Source organism: Canis aureus, chromosome 13, assembly GCF_053574225.1.
Source record: "Canis aureus isolate CA01 chromosome 13, VMU_Caureus_v.1.0, whole genome shotgun sequence".
Taxonomy (NCBI): Eukaryota; Metazoa; Chordata; class Mammalia; order Carnivora; family Canidae; genus Canis; species Canis aureus.
This window is the reverse complement of record NC_135623.1, coordinates 49,345,010-49,364,004: the sequence shown is the minus strand read 5'-3', so window position 1 is coordinate 49,364,004 and position 18,995 is coordinate 49,345,010. Positions and strand designations below refer to the sequence as shown.

Here is an 18,995-nt window from a genome sequence, read left to right as displayed (position 1 = left end):
GCACAGACTCTTAAGATACATGTTACATTCTTAGGTACAAATGATAGTTTGAATATCTATTTAACCATTTTTATCAGTGCAAATCTATTAAAAGGTAAAGATTAGGTTCTATGTTTGTTAGACCATAAAAAAAGATGGCTAGACAGATTTTACCAAATTTTACCACCCTGGAGAAACACAAGCTACGTGAAGTTCATAAATTCACTTGGGAAATAACCTAAACAGCACCTTAAGAACACAAACAGTCCTCTTACAGCTGCAGAAATTCAGACCAACATGACTACCTATTTGGTATGTGAATTAGTAACACTCCAAAGAAAATGACTTATAAAATGATACTGAAGTCGAAAGGCACAAAAATAAACTCTCAGGATGCATAAAAAACTTGGCAGGTTACACCAGACTACATATAAGTGAAAAATTAAAAATTATCTCAAGCAGTGCTGAAAGGCCAATTTTATTATAAAAATGTATAGCATTAAACAGAAACATTAATATTCCAACCAGAAGACAGTAAGACATACTTACATCTGCTGAATTAAAGACATCTGGCAACAAAAAATTAAGAAGTGACCAGAGCTCATGCAGGTTGTTTTGAAGAGGTGTTCCAGTTAATAACAGTCGATTTGTAGTCTTGAATTCCCTCACTATTTCTGACAACTGAAAGAACCAAATTCATCATTAGAATATTCTACATATTGATGAAATTCTAAAAGGTATTAATGATGTCACTTCCAACTGCCAAATTACCTTGGATTTTTCATTTTTGATTCTGTGAGCTTCATCTATAACTAAGTACCGCCAATTAAATTTTTTGAAAACAGATTTCTCTTTTATAAGCATTTCATAAGATGTTACACATACATCCCATTCTCCTGGCAATAATACATCTCTCACAAAGGCAGCCTGTGTAGCAAGAGAAAAAAATTACATCATGCAAAAGTAAACTACAAATTAAACACATTGATGACAAATAATCTAATACATAAAACAGGATGGAAAATATTAAAGAGGGACAGTTATCTATAGAATGCAAGCATTTAGAATCAGCTCAAACTAACTTCATTAATCATTTCTAAATGTCAGAGCCATTTAATAAAAAATAATTGACTAAATTGATCAGTGCAAAATTCAATTAACTAATTTAAATATCTCTCTTCATTTCCACCAGACCCTGAAATTCTCAGGAAAGGGGTTAGAAAGAGGAGGGTGGTTTCTGCCATAGAATAAAGACTCCAGGATTGTTTGCAGTAAACATTTTCATTCCTTTCACATTTACAGAACTAGTAAGACTTTGCTATTACTATTCTTATTTTACACGTCAAGAAACTAAAGCAAAAAGTGGTTTAAATTGGGCTCCTAAACATAAAAAGCAACTTGGTTAACTTGAATTATGCAAAGTTATCTAGAAAAGGAAAAAAGAAACCTAGAATCATCACTGATAGCTCAATGAAGAGAAAACAAAACTAAGTACATTATTTTTCAAAATAGTACATTTTAATCAAAACAGTATTATTTCTATTATTTCCTTCCAAAAAACGTCAACTGACCAATATTTTAACTTATTTCAATAAATGCCATACCAACTCACCAAAATACTATAATTGACTCAGTTCATCTTTAAAAACTACTATGACTATGAATTAGCATTATGTACATCAATCTAAAAAAATCTGGCTCCTCAAATTTCCAACCAATTCATAAACTCAAAATTTCTTTTAAAAATAAGAATGTTGCTTCTAGAATGAGAACACAGCCTTTGATTTTATACAACCAATTCCAAAGTAAAAGAAACAAACTATACCCATATGGCATCCTATAGTCTATAACACTTTTTCCCCAGTAGGATTCTTCACCATCAACACAATATTACATACGTACATTATTAATATTTGTGAAGACCAAGTTTATTACTGGCCTTCTCTTTTATCCTTCCTCTAGTTATTACCCCCTCCCCCAAACCTAAATTCAAATTCTTTTAATTTCAAAAAAATAATAAAACATGAAAAGCTTACTCTTTGTTCTTTATCTCCTATCAAACAAACAGATCTAAGTGTTGGTACCCATCTCTTGAATTCACTCATCCAGTTGTGTAATGTAGACTTAGGAACCAAAACCATATGAGGACCAGGAATGTTTCTATAGTGTTTCATGTACCCAAGAAGAGAAATTGTTTGAAGAGTTTTTCCCAGGCCCTGAAAGAATAACCACAAAGCAATAACAAACAAAACAAACACATCCATATTTATATTTCCTGATATACAAAAACATTTAAAAGAAAAGCTATTTGTTTATAATAGCTAACAAATGGCAAGAACTTGGTATGTGTTGAGTTTAGCTGTGTTATGTTTTTTAATCTTCGCCTATAAAGATGTACTACTAATTATCCCCATAAGGCACAGAAGTTTAAATGACTTTCCCAAAGTCATGCAGAAGGGCTAGAATTAAGACCCATTTGACTCCATAGTTTCTTCAAGCAATTATATGTTTCAGCACTATAGCCATGAGGAAACTTTGAAACACTCACTACAAAACTAGTAATAAGAGATAAATGTTTTGTGACAGAACTGTACAAGCTGCCACCCTTAAGAAAATAATTACTGATGAAAAATCAGTCAATTAACCTATACTTTACAGAAGTGGAGGGAAATAGCCAAAACATTTTATTACAAGAGTCTACCAAAAGCAGGTTTGTCAAAATGTATTACTTTTATTATACTTTCATAAATAGTAATTCCTCACAACTTAAGTATAGATTCTGCTTACGGGACTAAACCAAGTTTGACAACAGAGGATTAGTTTACTAACAGTTCTGCATTATAATCAACAAAAATGATGTCACATTATCTTAACTTTTATAAAATTCCATGGTACAAAATACTTTAAATTACAAAGCATAGCCTTCCAAAAAACTACCAAACACATACCATTTCATCTGCAAGGATACCATTGATGCCATTCTCATACAAAGAAATGAGCCAATTTAATCCTCGGACCTGATAATCTCTCAGTTTACCCCATTTTACATCTAAGGATAAAAGAAAAAACACAATGCACATTTTAAAGACACAAGGAATATATAAGGCAGTCCACTTCATTTGATATTCAAAGGTTTAACTTGAACCCACACAGGTTAACCCTGACTTTTCTGTCTTCAATTTCCAAGTCATTAGAGGTAGCTGCTGTGATCTGGAGCAGAGAAGGAGCAATTGGATAAGGACAATAACCAAGTGCAGAAAGAAAACAAAGAAACAAAAACCATGATTGTGAAGCATCAGAGTGCCTACCCCAATCACTCAGTTCCTATGTTACCATATACTGGTCCTAGAGACTCCCTTGCCTCTTTGTATCTTTTTTAATGTTATCACAAGTGGGTTTGGTTGTGTTTTTTTTAAAGATTTTATTTATACGCGAGAGACATAGAGAGAGAGAGAGAGAGAGAGAGAGAGAGATAGCGGCAGAGACACAGGCAGAGAAAGAAGCAGGCTCCATGCAGGAAGCCCGATGTGGGACTCGATCCTGGATCTCCAGGATCACAGCCTGGGCTGAAGGCGGCGCTAAACCGCTGAGCCACCAGGGCTGCCCGGGTTTGGTTTTTTTAAAAAGATTTTTTAAATTTATTTGAGAAAGAGACAGAGAGTACAAGCAGGGCAGAGGGAGAGGGAGAAGCAGACTCCCCACCAAGCAGGGAGCCGGACATGGGGCTTGATCCCAAGACTCTATGATGAGCTGAAAGCAAACACTTAACAGACGAGCCACCCAAGGGCCCCCACAAGTGTTTCTACACCAAGTGTTTAAACCTTCCATGATAACCAAACATTCTCTGGGGATTTAGTTTTCCTCCTAACAAAGGGGAAATAAGACAAGATATATAGAGATTGTTTTCCCTTTACCTTCATAAGTTACTTTTTCAAAAGGTCCCTCTATATAAGGAGACAGTATCTCTTTTGGGTTTTACTACACATTTCTCACCCCAGAATAATTACGAAGTATATACACATCACAATCACTAGATTTTTTTTTTTTAACATGCACATCTGTACCTCATCACCTTTCAAAAAACACTGTTTTAAAATAAAAAGCTAGCCAATGCTGGTAAACTAGTTACAACAAGGACTGTGAGAAAGACATAATCCAAATAATTCAAATTTCCTTCACCATCTGTACCATATATCTGGCTCTAGTTTCTAACTTCATGAAAAGAAATGGTAACTGAGTACTCATAGCCAAAAAACATTGGAAGATACAAACTTTGTAAACAGACTGAATTTTTTTTTTTTAAGATTTTATTTATTTATTCATGAGAGATACAGAGAGAGAGACAGAGACACAGGCAGAGAGAGAGGCAGAGAGAGAGAGAAGCAGGCTCCATGCAGGGAGCCTGATGCGGTACTGGATCCCGGGTCTCCAGAATCACGCCCTGGGCTGAAGGTAGGCGCCACAGGCCAAAGGCAGGCACCAAACCGCTGAGCCACCCAGGCATCCAAGACTGCGGAATTTCTAACCAGATCCTATCTTGTCTAAAGCTCAACTTATTATGAGTTAAAGTTATAGTTAAATAACAAGTCCAAATTGTATGTCCAATGTTGACTATCCTAAATTGTTGTTGTTCACAACCACTACCATCACACAAATCAATTATCAAGTAAGACAGAGGAAGATCAGAAAAAAAATGTTAGGCTTCAGTAAAGACAAATGTGCCACTAAACTATCAAGATTATATATAAGTAAAACTTAAAAATCTGGTTAACCAAGTTTTCTTTCGGAAAACCAGTAACAAAGGTTTCAGAAAAAAAAAATCTCAAAAACTAATACAAAATCCTGACATTAGTTAACAAAAGCCTTCATGAAGTGCTTTCTTTTACACATGAAGTTTTCTTAACTGGGACAAATATAAGGCAAAAATCATTCCTAGGTTTACATATACATTCAGGCAATAATAATAAGCACAGTGGCCTTTTATGCACCTTTGAAATACAGCACCACTATATTATAGTATATTAACACTATGATTTTCATCAAAAAAAAATCTGATTTCACAATCAATAAATTTCAAAAGATTACTAAAAATTCCCTTTATAAATTACAGCCAAGACAGATCCAAAACATTAACCAAAGGATGTCTTAAAAGAGGATTTTTAAAAAATCAGTTATATATGTATATAACATACATGATGGAGAGTCTTCAAATCGAGTGCAAACATTGGTTGCTTTAGAGCTTTCTGTTAATAGTTCTTCATCTTCCTCTTGCTCTGTTCTACGATGTCTGTAGCTGTCAAGTTCAAGATTAAATCAATTGATTAGCACTTTACCTTTAAGTACTAGCTACTATTTCAACGTAATTGTCAAGTGGCCAACAAAGATTCCACAATTTTTATTAGGCATTTAATACTAGAAAAGTAGGACAGCAGGATTAGTAAATTTAAACCTGAAATGTTTTACATGGATTTCTAAGATATACATACAATTATTAAAAATAGACTAACACTTGAGGTAATGTCACTTTGAGGAACTACACAGAAAACTCTCAAAGTTTGTAATTTATTTATTTAAAGATTTTAGTTATTTATTCATGAGAGACACAGAGACAGAGGCAGAGACAGAGGCAGAGACAAAGGCAGAGACATAGGCACAGGGAGAAGCAGGCTCCCTGCAGGAAGCCCTATGAGGGACTTGATCCCAGGACTCCAGGATCACGCCCTGAGCCAAATGCAGGTGCTCAACCGCTGAGCTACCCAGGTGTTCCAAAGTTTGTAATTTAAAGTTACCTTTTAAAGTATTTTTGCCAGAAAATAGTTCCAGGAGTCTCATTTTAAAAACTATGACTTCTTTTTATATTTGAGAAAGTGAGCCGGGTGGGGGGAGGGTGCAAGAGCAAAGGAAGAGAGTGAGAAACTTAACCAGATTCCACTGAGTTCAGAGCCCAATGCAGGGCTCAATCTAAAGACCCTAAGAGATCATGACCTGAGCTGAAACCCAACAGTCAGACGCTCAACTGACTGTGCCACCCAGGCAACCCTTAAAAATTACAACTTTCAAAAGGTTGAGATTGTGCCATTTGAGACAACATGGATAGACCTAGAGGGTGTTATGCTAAATGAAAGAAGTCAGACTGAGAAAGACAAATACCATATGACTTCACTGGTAAATGAAATCTAAAAAAAATAAAATAGTAAAATAATAAACAAAAAGCAGAATCAGAACTATAAACACAAAGAAAGAACAGCTGCCAGAGGGGAAAGGTTGGGGTGCTGGGCAGATAGATGATGGGAGAGGGAGATAGAGAGAGGCCTCCAGTTATGGAACAAATAAGTCACAGGAATAAAGAGCAGAGCATAGGAATAGAATCAATAATACTGTAATATCAACATAAGAAAATAGATGATAGCTATACTTGTGATGAACACAAGATAATGTATAAACTTGTCCAATCACTAAGCTGTACATCTAAAACTAACATAGCACTGTATATCAACTATACTCAAATACAAATAAAATTTTTTTAAGAATCCAATACACTACAACTTTCACCATGGTGAGCATAAGCATAATGTACAGAGTTGTGGAATTTCTGTTGTACACCTGAAATTAATGTAACATTGTGTGTCAACCATGCTTCTATTAAGAATATATTACGTTTTAAAATAAGTAAAAACTACAACTTTCACCAAAAGCTGCAGAATATGCAGACTGGAGATTTAGTGGTTAACCAATGACTCTTAGCCAGGGATTTATCAGAATTACTCATAGCTTTTTAGAAATGCCCAGATTCTACATCCCAAGAAAGTTGGGATATACCGCCTTAAAAAATTAATTTTCTGCAGTTTTAATATTGCCAAATTTAATAGTCTATAAAGGGCTCAGGTTAATAAAAGTACTTACTCTCTAATTCTGAAGCTTCTAATTTTGTACCTTTATATTTTCAACAAATATTTTCATTTAAATTAGAAAACAGTAAATCTAATTTATAGCTTGATTTCCATCAAAACTACATGCTTGATGGAAGATGATAATCAGTCTTCTTAAAGATGCATTTCTTAAAAACTCAGACCAAAGCAGGAAATATATTCAAGAGCATTCTTGCTTGTTTTATATGGTTCAAATTAGAATGTCTTAGTATTCCTTGTCCTTCTCTGCATTCTAATCCTATGACACTGAGTACAAAAATATATCCTCAATAATAATTTATTCTCCACAAACTAGGAAAGAACTTTTTTAAAAATAAAATCTCACAGTCTAGGACACCTGGGTGGCTCAGGGGTTAAGCATCTGCCTTTGGCTCAGGTCATGATCCTGGGGTCCTGGGATTGAGTCCCACATCGGGCTCCCCACAGGGAGACTGCTTCTCCCTCTGCCTGTGTCTCTGAACTTCTCTCTGTCTCTCATGGATAAATAAATAAAATCTTTAAAAAAATATATCACAGTCTATTATTATTATCTATTATTATCAAGATAGTTGATTATTAGTTATAAAACTGAAGATAAAAGATAAAAGCTGGAATGTGCTCATTACTTCAAGTTAAGGGTCTGTTGACCGTAACTATGGAAGAGAAAAATATATAGACTGTATACTTAAGGATAGTACCATCACCCTAATGACTTTGCATAAGCTAACTTTCCACTTAAAAGGGCTTGAAGGATAGAGAAGAAATCTCTAAACCAAGACTTCTTTTCCTCAATAACACTAGCTAAGACCAAGCTAAACAATTTATTATACATTTACTACAGAATATCTTTATGTTATATGATCTCAATAAAAGTGTTTCTTTTGGGATCCCTGGGTGGCGCAGCGGTTTAGCGCCTGCCTTTGGCCCAGGGCACAATCCTGGAGACCCGGGATCGAATCCCACATCAGGCTCCCGGTGCATGGAGCCTGCTTCTCCCTCTGCCTATGTCTCTGCCTCTCTCTCTCTCACTGTATGCGTATCATAAATAAATTAAAAAAAAAAAAAAAAGTGTTTCTTTTACCTTATAGGTATAGTAACTACCTATACCATAAAAATACACATTACAGTATTTGTCATTTCCAAAGCATAAATAGCTGCAAGGGGCACCTGGGTAGTTTAGCCTACTCTTGACTCTGGCTCAGGTAGAGATCTTAGGGTCCTGAGATCCAAGCTCATGTAGGGCTCTGGGTGTGGAGCCTACTTGAGATTCTCTCCCTCCCTCCCACTGCCTCTCCCCCTGTTCACATGCTCTCAAAAAAATTTTTTTTAATTTTAAATAAAAAATAAATGAAAATAGCTGCACACTTCTCAAGTCTGAACAATTTAAATACATCTGAAGTGCAAATGTCTCTCTTATGAAGTTTCATACGTATTAAAACAAACAGGTGACACACAATGGATAAGGAATAAGATATATTAGAGGAGTAGAATAGCCCAGTAAGATTAAGGTACTGTGTTTATGCTTTTGATGAAAATTCCTTCAAGGTACAGCTCATGTTTTCATGTTTCTATAAACTGTATGGTAAATTTAACATTGTTGATAACAGTCTATAATCTCCTCTCTTAGATAATCTAGTGGATTTAATTATGGATTATTTTTCATTTTTCACTTTGGGAATTACGAGGTCATTTCAGGAAACTGAGATTATCCAAAAGCTGTTAATATCAAATCTATTAGTTATAACTAATTAAACACCTTAATTAACCAATCAGTACAAAAATTCCAAGAAAGTATTTATAAACTGAACATGTAAGTTACTTTACACATTTTAAACAACCACCTAAAGGCACCATACAACTTGACAATTCAATCTGCAGAACAACGAAGTAATACAAATTTGAGACAAACTGCTACGGCATAAATCATCACAACATTCTGTTCAACAACCAAAGACTTCAGATAAAAGTGATCCCCTTGATGCATGTATGTGGTTTATGCCTACAGCATACCCCAAAGCAGACTTAAAGTCAAGCTTGGATTATTCTAATTACTCCTATGGGATGTTAAAATAGGCTGCTTAAACTCTGCATTTGTTTCTTCTACAAGGAATGGATAACATCTGAATTCCATAAACAGTAAAATGCCGTAAGAGCTAAAGCATTACAATAATTTATACAAGTATGGCTACATCCCATCAAGCTAACTGGGGCCAAATAAATAACAGCCCTAAAACATTTTTTTTAATGAAGTGATTTTATGCTTCTAATGAATATTATCAAAAATTAATGTGTCAACTCTGAAGTATAAACTATTACTCACTCGCCAACTGATAGCAAGTTTTGTTTCTCATCCTTTTTTATTCGTGGGCGCCCTGGTTTCATCTTCAAAGGTGAGGTTGGAGTCTTCTGAGCAGCAGGCTGGATGAAATGTGCAAACAGCTCTGTCTGCTTTAATAAATACTCAAATCTATTTGCTCGATCAGTTTGCTGAAAAAATAAAACATTTTATCAAAATATTAATACAATTTCAGAGTCCAAAGTTTCAGCATGCCTTTATACAATGAACTCAGCAATAAAAAAGGAACTGTTGAGACATGTAACATAGGCAAGTTTCAAAAGCACTAAATGAAAAGAAAAAAAAAAAAAAAGGCAAGGCATTATACTGAGTGAAAGAAGCCAAATGCCGAAAGACTACATATTGTGATTCCACTTACATGAAATTATAGCTAGTGACAGAAAGCAGATCTGAAGTGTCAAGGGAATAAAGATGAGAGCAAACTTTTCAGGGGATGATACAACTGTTCTACATCAAGACTATAAGGTGGTTGATTGCATCAATCTGCCAAAACTCACTGATTTATACTTAAAACTGCACTGGGTCAATTATTCATCAATATAGTTGACCAAAAAATTATTTAATGCAAGTGAATTTAGGGATCCCTGGGTGGCGCAGCGGTTTAGCGCCTGCCTCTGGCCCAGGGCGTGATCCTGGAGACCCAGGATCGAATCCCACGTCGGGCTCCCGGTGCATGGAGCCTGCTTCTCCCTCTGCCTATGTCTCTGCCTCTCTCTCTCTCTCTCTCTCTCTCTCTCTCTCTCTCCCCCTCTCTGTGACTATCATAAATAAATTTTTAAAAAAAAATTTTTTAATTTTTTTAAAAAAATACAAGTGAATTTATTCAGAAATGGGAAAAATACATTGGTCATTTATCAGTGAAGCTGTGCCAAATTTTTAAAAGGTATCAGGTTAAAAAACAATTATTAAAGAGCACCTGGCTAGTTCAGTTGGGTAGGGCACATGACTCTTGATCTCAGTCATGAGTTCGAGCCCCACATCTGGCAGAGAGCTTACTTTAAAAGGGAGGATGAGGGAACCACCTGGATGGTTCAGTCAGTTAAGTATCTGCCTTCAGCTTAGGTCATGATCCTGGGGTCCTGGGACTGAGCCCCGTGTCAGGCTCCCTGCTCATCAGGGAATCCACTTCTTCCTCTCCCTCCCCCTCCTCATGCTTTCTCTCTCTCAAATAAATAAATAAAAATTTTTAAAAAACCTATTGTTCATGAAATATTCATTAACCCAATGCAGTTAATACTATTTCATCCTTTCATGACTAACATCTGCCACTTTGAAATGTTCCTTATTATCACACTAATGGAAGAATTTAAACCAAAAAAACTTAAGATCCTTGAAATCAACATACTTCCCCATGATAATTTCCTGTAGAAGACATGCTTCACTTTTTTGTTTTTGAAGATTACAAACTATTTTAAAGTATTGTGATACTTACGTGTATTTTGCACTATTTCACTTTTCAATGCATATATAAATAAAATAAGAACAAGCAACTAGAAGATGTTAAGGATGAAAAAAATCTATTCAATTACTGTAATTATATTTGGAATCGAATAAACTCTGGAAAGTAATTCAGATAGGTCAGAGTTAGACATTTTAAGGTAAAACCTATTCTGCAGTATTCAAAAATCACTAAGTATTTTTCACTTCTTTCAAAAGTTTTCAATCAATATTAACTTCTTAAATAGCCATTCAGTTCAACAACTAGTTTTGTGTATCTACCAAAGAAAGCACCCTCCCCCCTTATAATCCAATATCAACCTAAGGGATTATGAGATTGTCAGAAGGTGATAAATGTTCAGAAAATAAAGCAGAGTAAAAAGAACTGGGAATAGCACTAAAATTTTAACAGGGATAACCGGGAAAATCCTAAGACATAATGTTTCAACACAGAGGGGGATATGCCCCTCTCCTGTTCTTAGATCTTATCACATGTCTCTAATGTTTAAAAACCTTTAGTGGCTCTAGGTGTTTTAAGTTTTCAAAGTGTGCTTCATGACCCCTCAGAGCAAAAATATCCAAGACCTTCTATATGATCAAATTTCGAACTACTGCCTTAAGGAATTAAGTATAAATTTCATCACAGTTCTACACAAAAGTCAGTGACTTCAAAATTCTCACAACTCATTCATTTCAAAGTGGTAATGGTTGCAAAGAACCAAGGAGTTCAGAACAACATTTACAGACTAACCTTTTAGTGGAACTGTGGAAAGGGTTAAGGAAAAATAAGCAAAGACCTTGGCTGAGAATGAGAATATTAAAATAAAAATGATTTGAGATCTTAAAGAGAAAAGAGAAAACATCCTTAAAAAGTAGAAACAGTAAGATTAGGAACCTGAAGGACATAAATCATAAAATCAAATAGATTAAAATCAATAGCTTAAAATCAGCTTCTTTCTTTCAAACAGGAGGAAATGACACAGGGCAGTACAGGCCATACATATTTGAAAATAGAAGGGAAATAAATTAAAGGCCTGTAACTGTAGAAGAAGCCTGAAAAATCAGGATGGCAGAAATGAAATAGAAAACTTAATCAGAGTGGTAAAGTTTTTAAATAACTAAATGGGTTGTTGCACAATAAATACTGAAAGTCTAAGGGAGTAAAAACCATAAACCATAAATTTATTCTGATACCAATCAACACTATTATTTAGTTTTCTCAAAGAGTATTCAGCATCCTTTGGAACCAAGAATGAAGAATGGATACTGAGACTTACCTATGGTTAGGAACTAGCAGATGATAAAGGAGCTTGCTTAAAAGAAAAGTGTTAGTCAAGGAAATAACTAGGAGACTGAAAAACTTCAAAGAAATATATGGAGAGATTTGGAAGAGGCCAGATCATTATAAGGAAACAGATACAGACGCAAACAAAATAACCCATGCAATAAAAGAATACTGAATAGGTCAATGGAGAAAAAAGAGGAATTATGAGGTTAAACTTCCAAGACTATTAAAATGAAGTACCATCATGGACAGCTTGGGTATAAATTAAGAAGAACTGTCACTATCAGTAAATGTAGATGTATGAGATAGAATAAATGCAATTTTAGATATTCCTAAGAAAGACTTAAATGTCCAACAAACAAATGAAAATACAATGGCTGGAAGCATCTGGGCTAGAGATAAATGCTGAGAATTCAGTTTAAAGAAAACCAGTGATAGGGTCTCCTGGCTGGCTCAGCTAGTGGAGCGAGCACGTTACTCTTGATCTTGCGGTTGTTTGAGCCCCATGCTGAATATACAGATTACTTAAAGATAAAATCTTAAAAAAAGAAAAAAGAAAAAGAAAACCAATGATAAGGATTGAACTGTTCAAGAAATGTTTAGGATGTGATAAAGGACAAAGGAACTGTCAATAGGGTATCAACAAGGGAAAAAAGCTCTCACAAGGCAAGCAAAAATTCTGAGGAGTGGTCAACGATATCAGACAAAAGTGAGATGAATGAAAGTAAAATTAAGCTATAAATGGGAAATTAGATTCACTAGTACAGTATTAGTGACAGAACATCCATTGTGATGGATTTGAGGAAATGAATGGGAAAAGCAGAGCTGGCAAATATATCTTTAAGTCTGACAGCAAAGAAAAGATGTGGAACAATTACAGATATACACATATATAAAATATAATAGAAATCATATATAAAATATATATATATATATATAAAAATGTCATTTCATGAAATCTTTCCATTACAACATGGATAGATCTAAGAAGCTAAGTGAAATAAAAAGAAAAAATACCTTATGATTTCACTCACATGTGGAATTTAAGAAACAAGAGAAAAAACAGACTTTTAAATATAGAGAACTGGTAGTTAGCAGAGGCAGACAAAATAATGCAGAGAATTAGTGAATAACTGTACTGTACATCTGAAGCTCATCTGAAGCTCACTGTATATTATACTGAAATTAAAATATATCATTTATGTTTTACATATTTTTATGTGTATCATGTACATTATGTATCCATATATACATGTGTTCCTAAGTATTTTTAGGATTTTGAAACTAAGAGATTCAAAAAATATTTACTGATCTTGAAGAGAAAGTCAAAGGTTGAAGAAAAAGTACGTTTCAAAAAATAGTTCTTAAAATATACTATGTGCCAGATATTGTTCTAGGTGAAGACAGTAAGATTAAGACACTGTTTTTACTCTTAAAGAGCATATATACTGTGTTGTATTGTATGGTAGTATTATTATTTAACATGTTAAAATAAGATTTCAGGATCCCTGGGTGGCTCAGCGGTTTAGCGCCTGCCAAGATCCTGGAGTTCCTGGGATCGAGTCCCGTGTGGAGCTCCCGGCATGGAGCCTGCTTCTCCCTCCTCCTGTGTCTCTGCCTCTCTCTCTCTCTCTCTCTCTATCATAAATAAATAAATAAATCTTTAAAAAATATTTTTAAAAAATAAAATAAGATTTCAGTATAATTAAATGAGTTTAAGCCATATAAAGCATTCAGAATAGGGCTTAGTACATAGTAAGCATTTGCTATTAGCCATTATTATTACTGAATCTGAACTTAAGCTTAAAGCTCTTCATAGGTTATCGTTAAGTCATGCTACAAGTTTCCTAAGGTATGAAATGTGATTCACTGTCTTTGAGGATTCAAGTAGAGTATCATATGCTGTTTTGTAAAGATCTCACCCATATTGTAAAAAAGCTGTGGGCAAGGAGCATGTATTACTGTCTTTGTACCCAGTGAAACAGAATGATAGATCGATGCAGAATATACCCTGAATAACTACTTCTCTGGTTTTTTACTCTCCTCACTCCCTGACAATAAATCTCAAAATAAAGGAGAGTAACATATCCCTTATATTAACATAATACTATTTGCGTGTTCATGTAATACTTCTAAATTTGCTTTACATAGGCAAATAACAAAAATTACAGTATCCCATGTTACACCTATTTCAATTGGATATCAGTGCTTCAATGATAAAAATTAAATGCAGAAGTTTGGTCCATGTCACCACCTAATGAAAAGTTTATTATAGACTCTATTCATATACCTAAAGCATACCATTTTTTCTTCATAGGTAGGATCTGGTTCTTGAATTTCTTTCTGCTTTCCAGGAGATGCATCATCAAATACTTCCTGGGAGGAGGGAAAAATCATGGATTGTTCTTCAAAATTAGTTAACATACTATTATTAAACTAATTTCTACTTAAAACACAATCTGAGTAATACATTCCTACTCCAAACTTGCTAGATACTTACATGGCTTTAGTATAACCAGATAGGATATCTTGATGAAATTAAATGCCACGATGACAACAACCTATTTAACCCAAGTATTTGAACTGCAGGACTATTGCAAGATTAAAACACAACACTATTATCTACATCATCCTAGAATAATAATAAAATAAATTTCAATAAATCTATTTTTCATTCAATAAATATTATAAAACCAAATTAGATGACATAGAAATTATGTTCCCTTCTACTCATAAAACTGCAATATCTACTGGGTTCTGCCAAATATATACCTAGAAATTATCATTACTCACTCTGATTTCCATCTTCTGGAAAAAAAACAAAAAAATTATCATACATCCTAAATCGAATACTCCCTAACTACAATCTGATTCCTAAATTAGTAATAAATATCCTTTCTCGCAAATTTATTCACCCTGACATTCAAACGACCACAAACAAAAAACAGCAACAACTACTCTGCAAAGTTCTATTCATCTGTCAAAGAAACAACTAAGAACAGTTAGTAAAAGTATAATTTTCATTAACAACGTACAAAACTGTGCTTGGCAATATGTACTATAATAAAGCTACCACTGATTAAAAAACTGGGGAACTGGAGCAGGTACAGTACCAGAATTGAAAGGTCAAATTATCTATATTCTAGTCTAACTTCATTGCTAAGATCTTTAGGCACCTATGTTACCTTTAGGCTCATCACAAATGTCTGGTGTCCACAAATAGAAATGATAAAGCCTTCTACTAGTTTACTTCACAAAATGGTACTGGATATCATGAAAGGTCAAAATATACCCTTAAAAAAAATACGTTTTCCAACAATAGTCATTATTTCTTTCATAGTTAAAAAAAAAAAAAAAAAAAGATTTGGATTCCAGGTCAGATGATTATTGATATACAATGTACCTATCAGTCTAGTCTGTTGGCATACAGTGTACTGAAATACCAGTCTAACCAACAAAGATTAAAAAACAGGTTCCATCCATGTTGCCAAAAAAAAAAAATCATAGTAAACAAAAAACGAAATTACTCCCTTATCAGTACCAAGCAAAAAATGAAAATTTCACTGCATACAAAGAAAGCTAGCTAATATTCCTGGGAAGGTCAGCCTTGTCAGAAAAAAATTTGTAAAGGCCAAGACTTCATTTATTTTCTAATTTTGAAAAAAAAAATCCACGTTAAATTCTACTTTTAAACAAAAAAAAAAGGCATTTAATTTAGGATTGCCAGATACATTAAATATATAGACTCAAACCTAGTTTTTATCACTGAACTTCAATGATTTCCAACCAAGTTCAGTTAAGAAAATGACTAAAGGTACATTTACTTAAAAAAAATTGTTTTAAATCAACACGAAGAGAAACAAAATCAAGACTAAAACTAGTAAATGAAGAAATTGATTTAAAAAATGAAATTACCCATGTTCCTATTTCAAAAAAGCAAAAATAAGTCATTCCTCAAGAAATAAAATTCTCGAACCTACTTCTTGTAAGAATATGACAGGGTAAAATATGTGGGAAATGGGTCCATTTCAGAGCCAGACCTGGGTTCTATCAGACATTCTACTTATCAAAAGACTCAATTTCTTTATTTGGCAAATAAATATGGCCTGGACTTCATTTGGTACTTGTTATGACATCAATATCCATACTTAAAACTTTAATTCCACTTAAATTTTAAAGTAGCAACTGAAAGGCAGTTTAGGCTTTAAAATACTCTGCTTTCTAATATTTAACCTCTCCAGTGAGATACTGGTTGTTATTGCAGAATTTGAACGACAGACCCTTTTGAGAGGCTGATGAAAACTATGGACACCCTTTTGCAGAGAATTGTCTATTTACACACAATTGCTTTCAGTGTCAAAGATTTTCAAACCCACTTACATACACCACGAAGCAAGAATTCAAGTTAAACAGTCCTGGTAATTCAAAACAACCATTTAAAACCTTAAGAAAAATAAGCAACACTTGATAAGAATTTGAAGCTAAAATCAAATCACTTAAAAATACAGAATATCAATGTCCTACTGCACTAAAACCTACCCTCACCACAAAATTCTCTCAAACTATTAACGTGATGTTACGTCACCCTAGATTAGACCTTTGGTGCCCAAGTAAAACTTTGGTACGCCAAATGCTCCAATGATAAACTGCACTTCCATTTACGTATCGTGTTAATTCTGCATCAAGGATCCTTTTCAGAGCAGTATTACCTTCACTCCTACCTAAGGATGGAAAAAATCCCAGAAATCTGTAGGCCGTGACTATAAAATAACTCAAAACAGACCGAAGGCCAAGAATAAAATTTGGAAGGAGCAAGCAATTACTTTGTTCCCAGACATCACAAAGTCTTGGAGCATGCCCAAGAGACCCGCCTGGCAGCTCCCCAAACTTTCCACCCCCGCAGCGCTGTCACCATCCCCTGGCCAACCCTAGCTCTGGAAGGGAGGCTCGACTAGCGAGCAGTACCAATTTTCGGGGGAGGGGGGGGGGGTTGGGGGAGGAGGGTGGAAGGAAGGCCAAGGCCCAAAAAGAGGAATTGCGCTGAACTTGAAAGCCAACAGCCCCATTGTCATTAATTCACCATTCACCCATCCATCCCCTGACTCAAATTAGATGGGGGTCCAAGACAGCTGCTGCTGCTGCCTTGGTCGCTTTCCCTCCCAAAGGAACAGTGCCTGGGAGGAGCCTCGTCTCCCTCCATGGGAGCAGCTGCGCCCCGCTTATCCCCACTGCGCACTCGGCCTTCCAGCTCAAGCCATTGTTTCTGCCCAAAACGGATACCGCCCCCACAAGGCCTGGGATGAAGAAAAACAAGGTCTGGGCCCTCGGACGCACCGCTTTTAAATGCCTTCCTACCCCGCGCATCCTTCCCTCGCCACTAAGGGGCATCTCTCCCTACCTTCCCGCAAGTTTAGTGGAAACTAAAAGCTAGAATCAGAGATGGGGGAGGGAATTATGGGAGTTTACCGAAAAAAAAAAAAAAAAAAACCCCACAGAAAACAAAAACCGGGTAGGTCCTTCTCGGCCTCGGTAATCAATAACATGTGTTTAATAACAGCGTTGGAGAATTTGGCAAGATTCGCTGGAGACAAATAATGTAAACATGAAGTGCCAGAAATCCATCGGAGTCGGCGTGGGGAGGTTAAGCACAAGGGCGCAGGGTTAATCACTTCGGATCCCAAGGGTCCGAGGCCGAGTTTGGATGCAGGAGGGGTGGAAAACGGCTCTGCGTGCGATCCCTGAAATCCGGGCGAGGGAACCGGCTCCCCCTCCCCACTGCGCCCTCGCCCCGCGCCACAAGCCACTCTCACCTCCATCTCGGAGTCCGCGGGGCCGGAGCCAGCCGCAGAGGGAGTCGCCTGGGCCGCGACGCCCTCCGGGCCGCCTTTGTTGCTGCTGTTGCTCACGCTGCTGGCGGCCGGGGCTGCAGGCTTGGAAGGCGCGCTCTCGGGAGGCGGGGGTGGCGGAGGCTCCGCCGCGGACGACATGATGTTCCGTGTGCGTCACCCGCTGCTGCCAGAGGCCCGGCTCGGCAGAGATGAGAAGGCCCGGGCCTGGGTGGTTACGTCGCAACGAGCTGACGGAGGAGCGAGAGGGCCACCCGAATGCCCCCTGGCGCCGCGGCTCTCCTACCAGCCGGAACCGGGCCCGCAGCCTCCCCCTTGCGTCCGCCTCCTCTTCCGCGGGGCTCGGGATTCGAGCGGCGCTTACCTCACGGCGGGAATCACGTCGACAAGAGTGGGCGGGGCCGCCTGGGTCACCGAGGTCAGGGAAGGCGGGTTGATTTACGGGAGGGCGGAGGGTTGGAGTTAGGGGAAAGGAAAGCGAAAGAGAGACCGACGCCGGGAACTAGCTTCGCCGCCCCCTTTTCTTCCTCGGGGAAAAAAATCATCTATCTCACCAGCATCCAGGACAACTACCTACGCCACCGACTTTCAACCCTCGCGAGATTAATAGTTGGCTGATTGACTAGGTTCTGAGTGCGCCTGCGCGTTCCCTCGCCTCACCTTTGGCCACGCCCCCGGAGGGCTCCCAGCGGCCTCCAGGGCGAGGAGTGGGCGTGGCCTCGGGGCAGTGTTTGAAGACGTAGGTTTGGGCGTCGCTCCGAGGCGTGACGCAAACGCGGGGTCTAACGGCCGTGCTCGTCCGCGCTCGCCCCCGGGCTTGGCGGGGGCGGATGGCACCGTCTGAGAACTCGCCGGAACTTCGCGCCGCGCATGGAACGCTGCTGTGCGCGGAGTTTAACACTTTATCGCCTCCGCTTATAGGCGTGACGCCATGGCGGTGACGTTACGGTTATCCCAAATGACGTCTTTCTCGTTGTCTCATGAAAAGTTTGTGTGATTTTTCTTTCGTCTTCCCATGGTAGCTATATTCATCATTTCTAAATTTCTTGTACTTCGATACAAGTTGGACTGTATTTCCTCCAAATTTACATGCTAAAAGTAAAAAAAGAACTATGCACGTGGCCACGTGAGAAACGAGTAACCAAGGAAGAGAGGCGGTGGGTTGTGTTTTCCTCAACCACCAA

The 18,995-nt window shown here is 37.0% G+C and overlaps 1 protein-coding gene across 1 annotated transcript in view; it reads right to left on the bottom strand.

Annotated features, from left to right (window-relative positions):
* Positions 1 to 18,415, bottom strand: part of SMARCA5 (SNF2 related chromatin remodeling ATPase 5) — a 40,498-nt gene extending 22,083 nt beyond the window's left edge. Inside the window, exons 1-8 of the mRNA XM_077846152.1 lie at positions 17,776 to 18,415; positions 14,267 to 14,341; positions 9,208 to 9,374; positions 5,172 to 5,272; positions 2,928 to 3,028; positions 2,016 to 2,195; positions 751 to 906; positions 529 to 660 (exon numbers count right to left, since the gene is read on the bottom strand). Of these exons, the coding sequence (XP_077702278.1) occupies positions 529 to 660; positions 751 to 906; positions 2,016 to 2,195; positions 2,928 to 3,028; positions 5,172 to 5,272; positions 9,208 to 9,374; positions 14,267 to 14,341; positions 17,776 to 17,952 (1,089 nt within the window). The 5' untranslated portion in view covers positions 17,953 to 18,415. The remainder of the gene's footprint in view (positions 1 to 528; positions 661 to 750; positions 907 to 2,015; positions 2,196 to 2,927; positions 3,029 to 5,171; positions 5,273 to 9,207; positions 9,375 to 14,266; positions 14,342 to 17,775) is intronic.
* Positions 18,416 to 18,995: the final 580 nt, after the last annotated feature.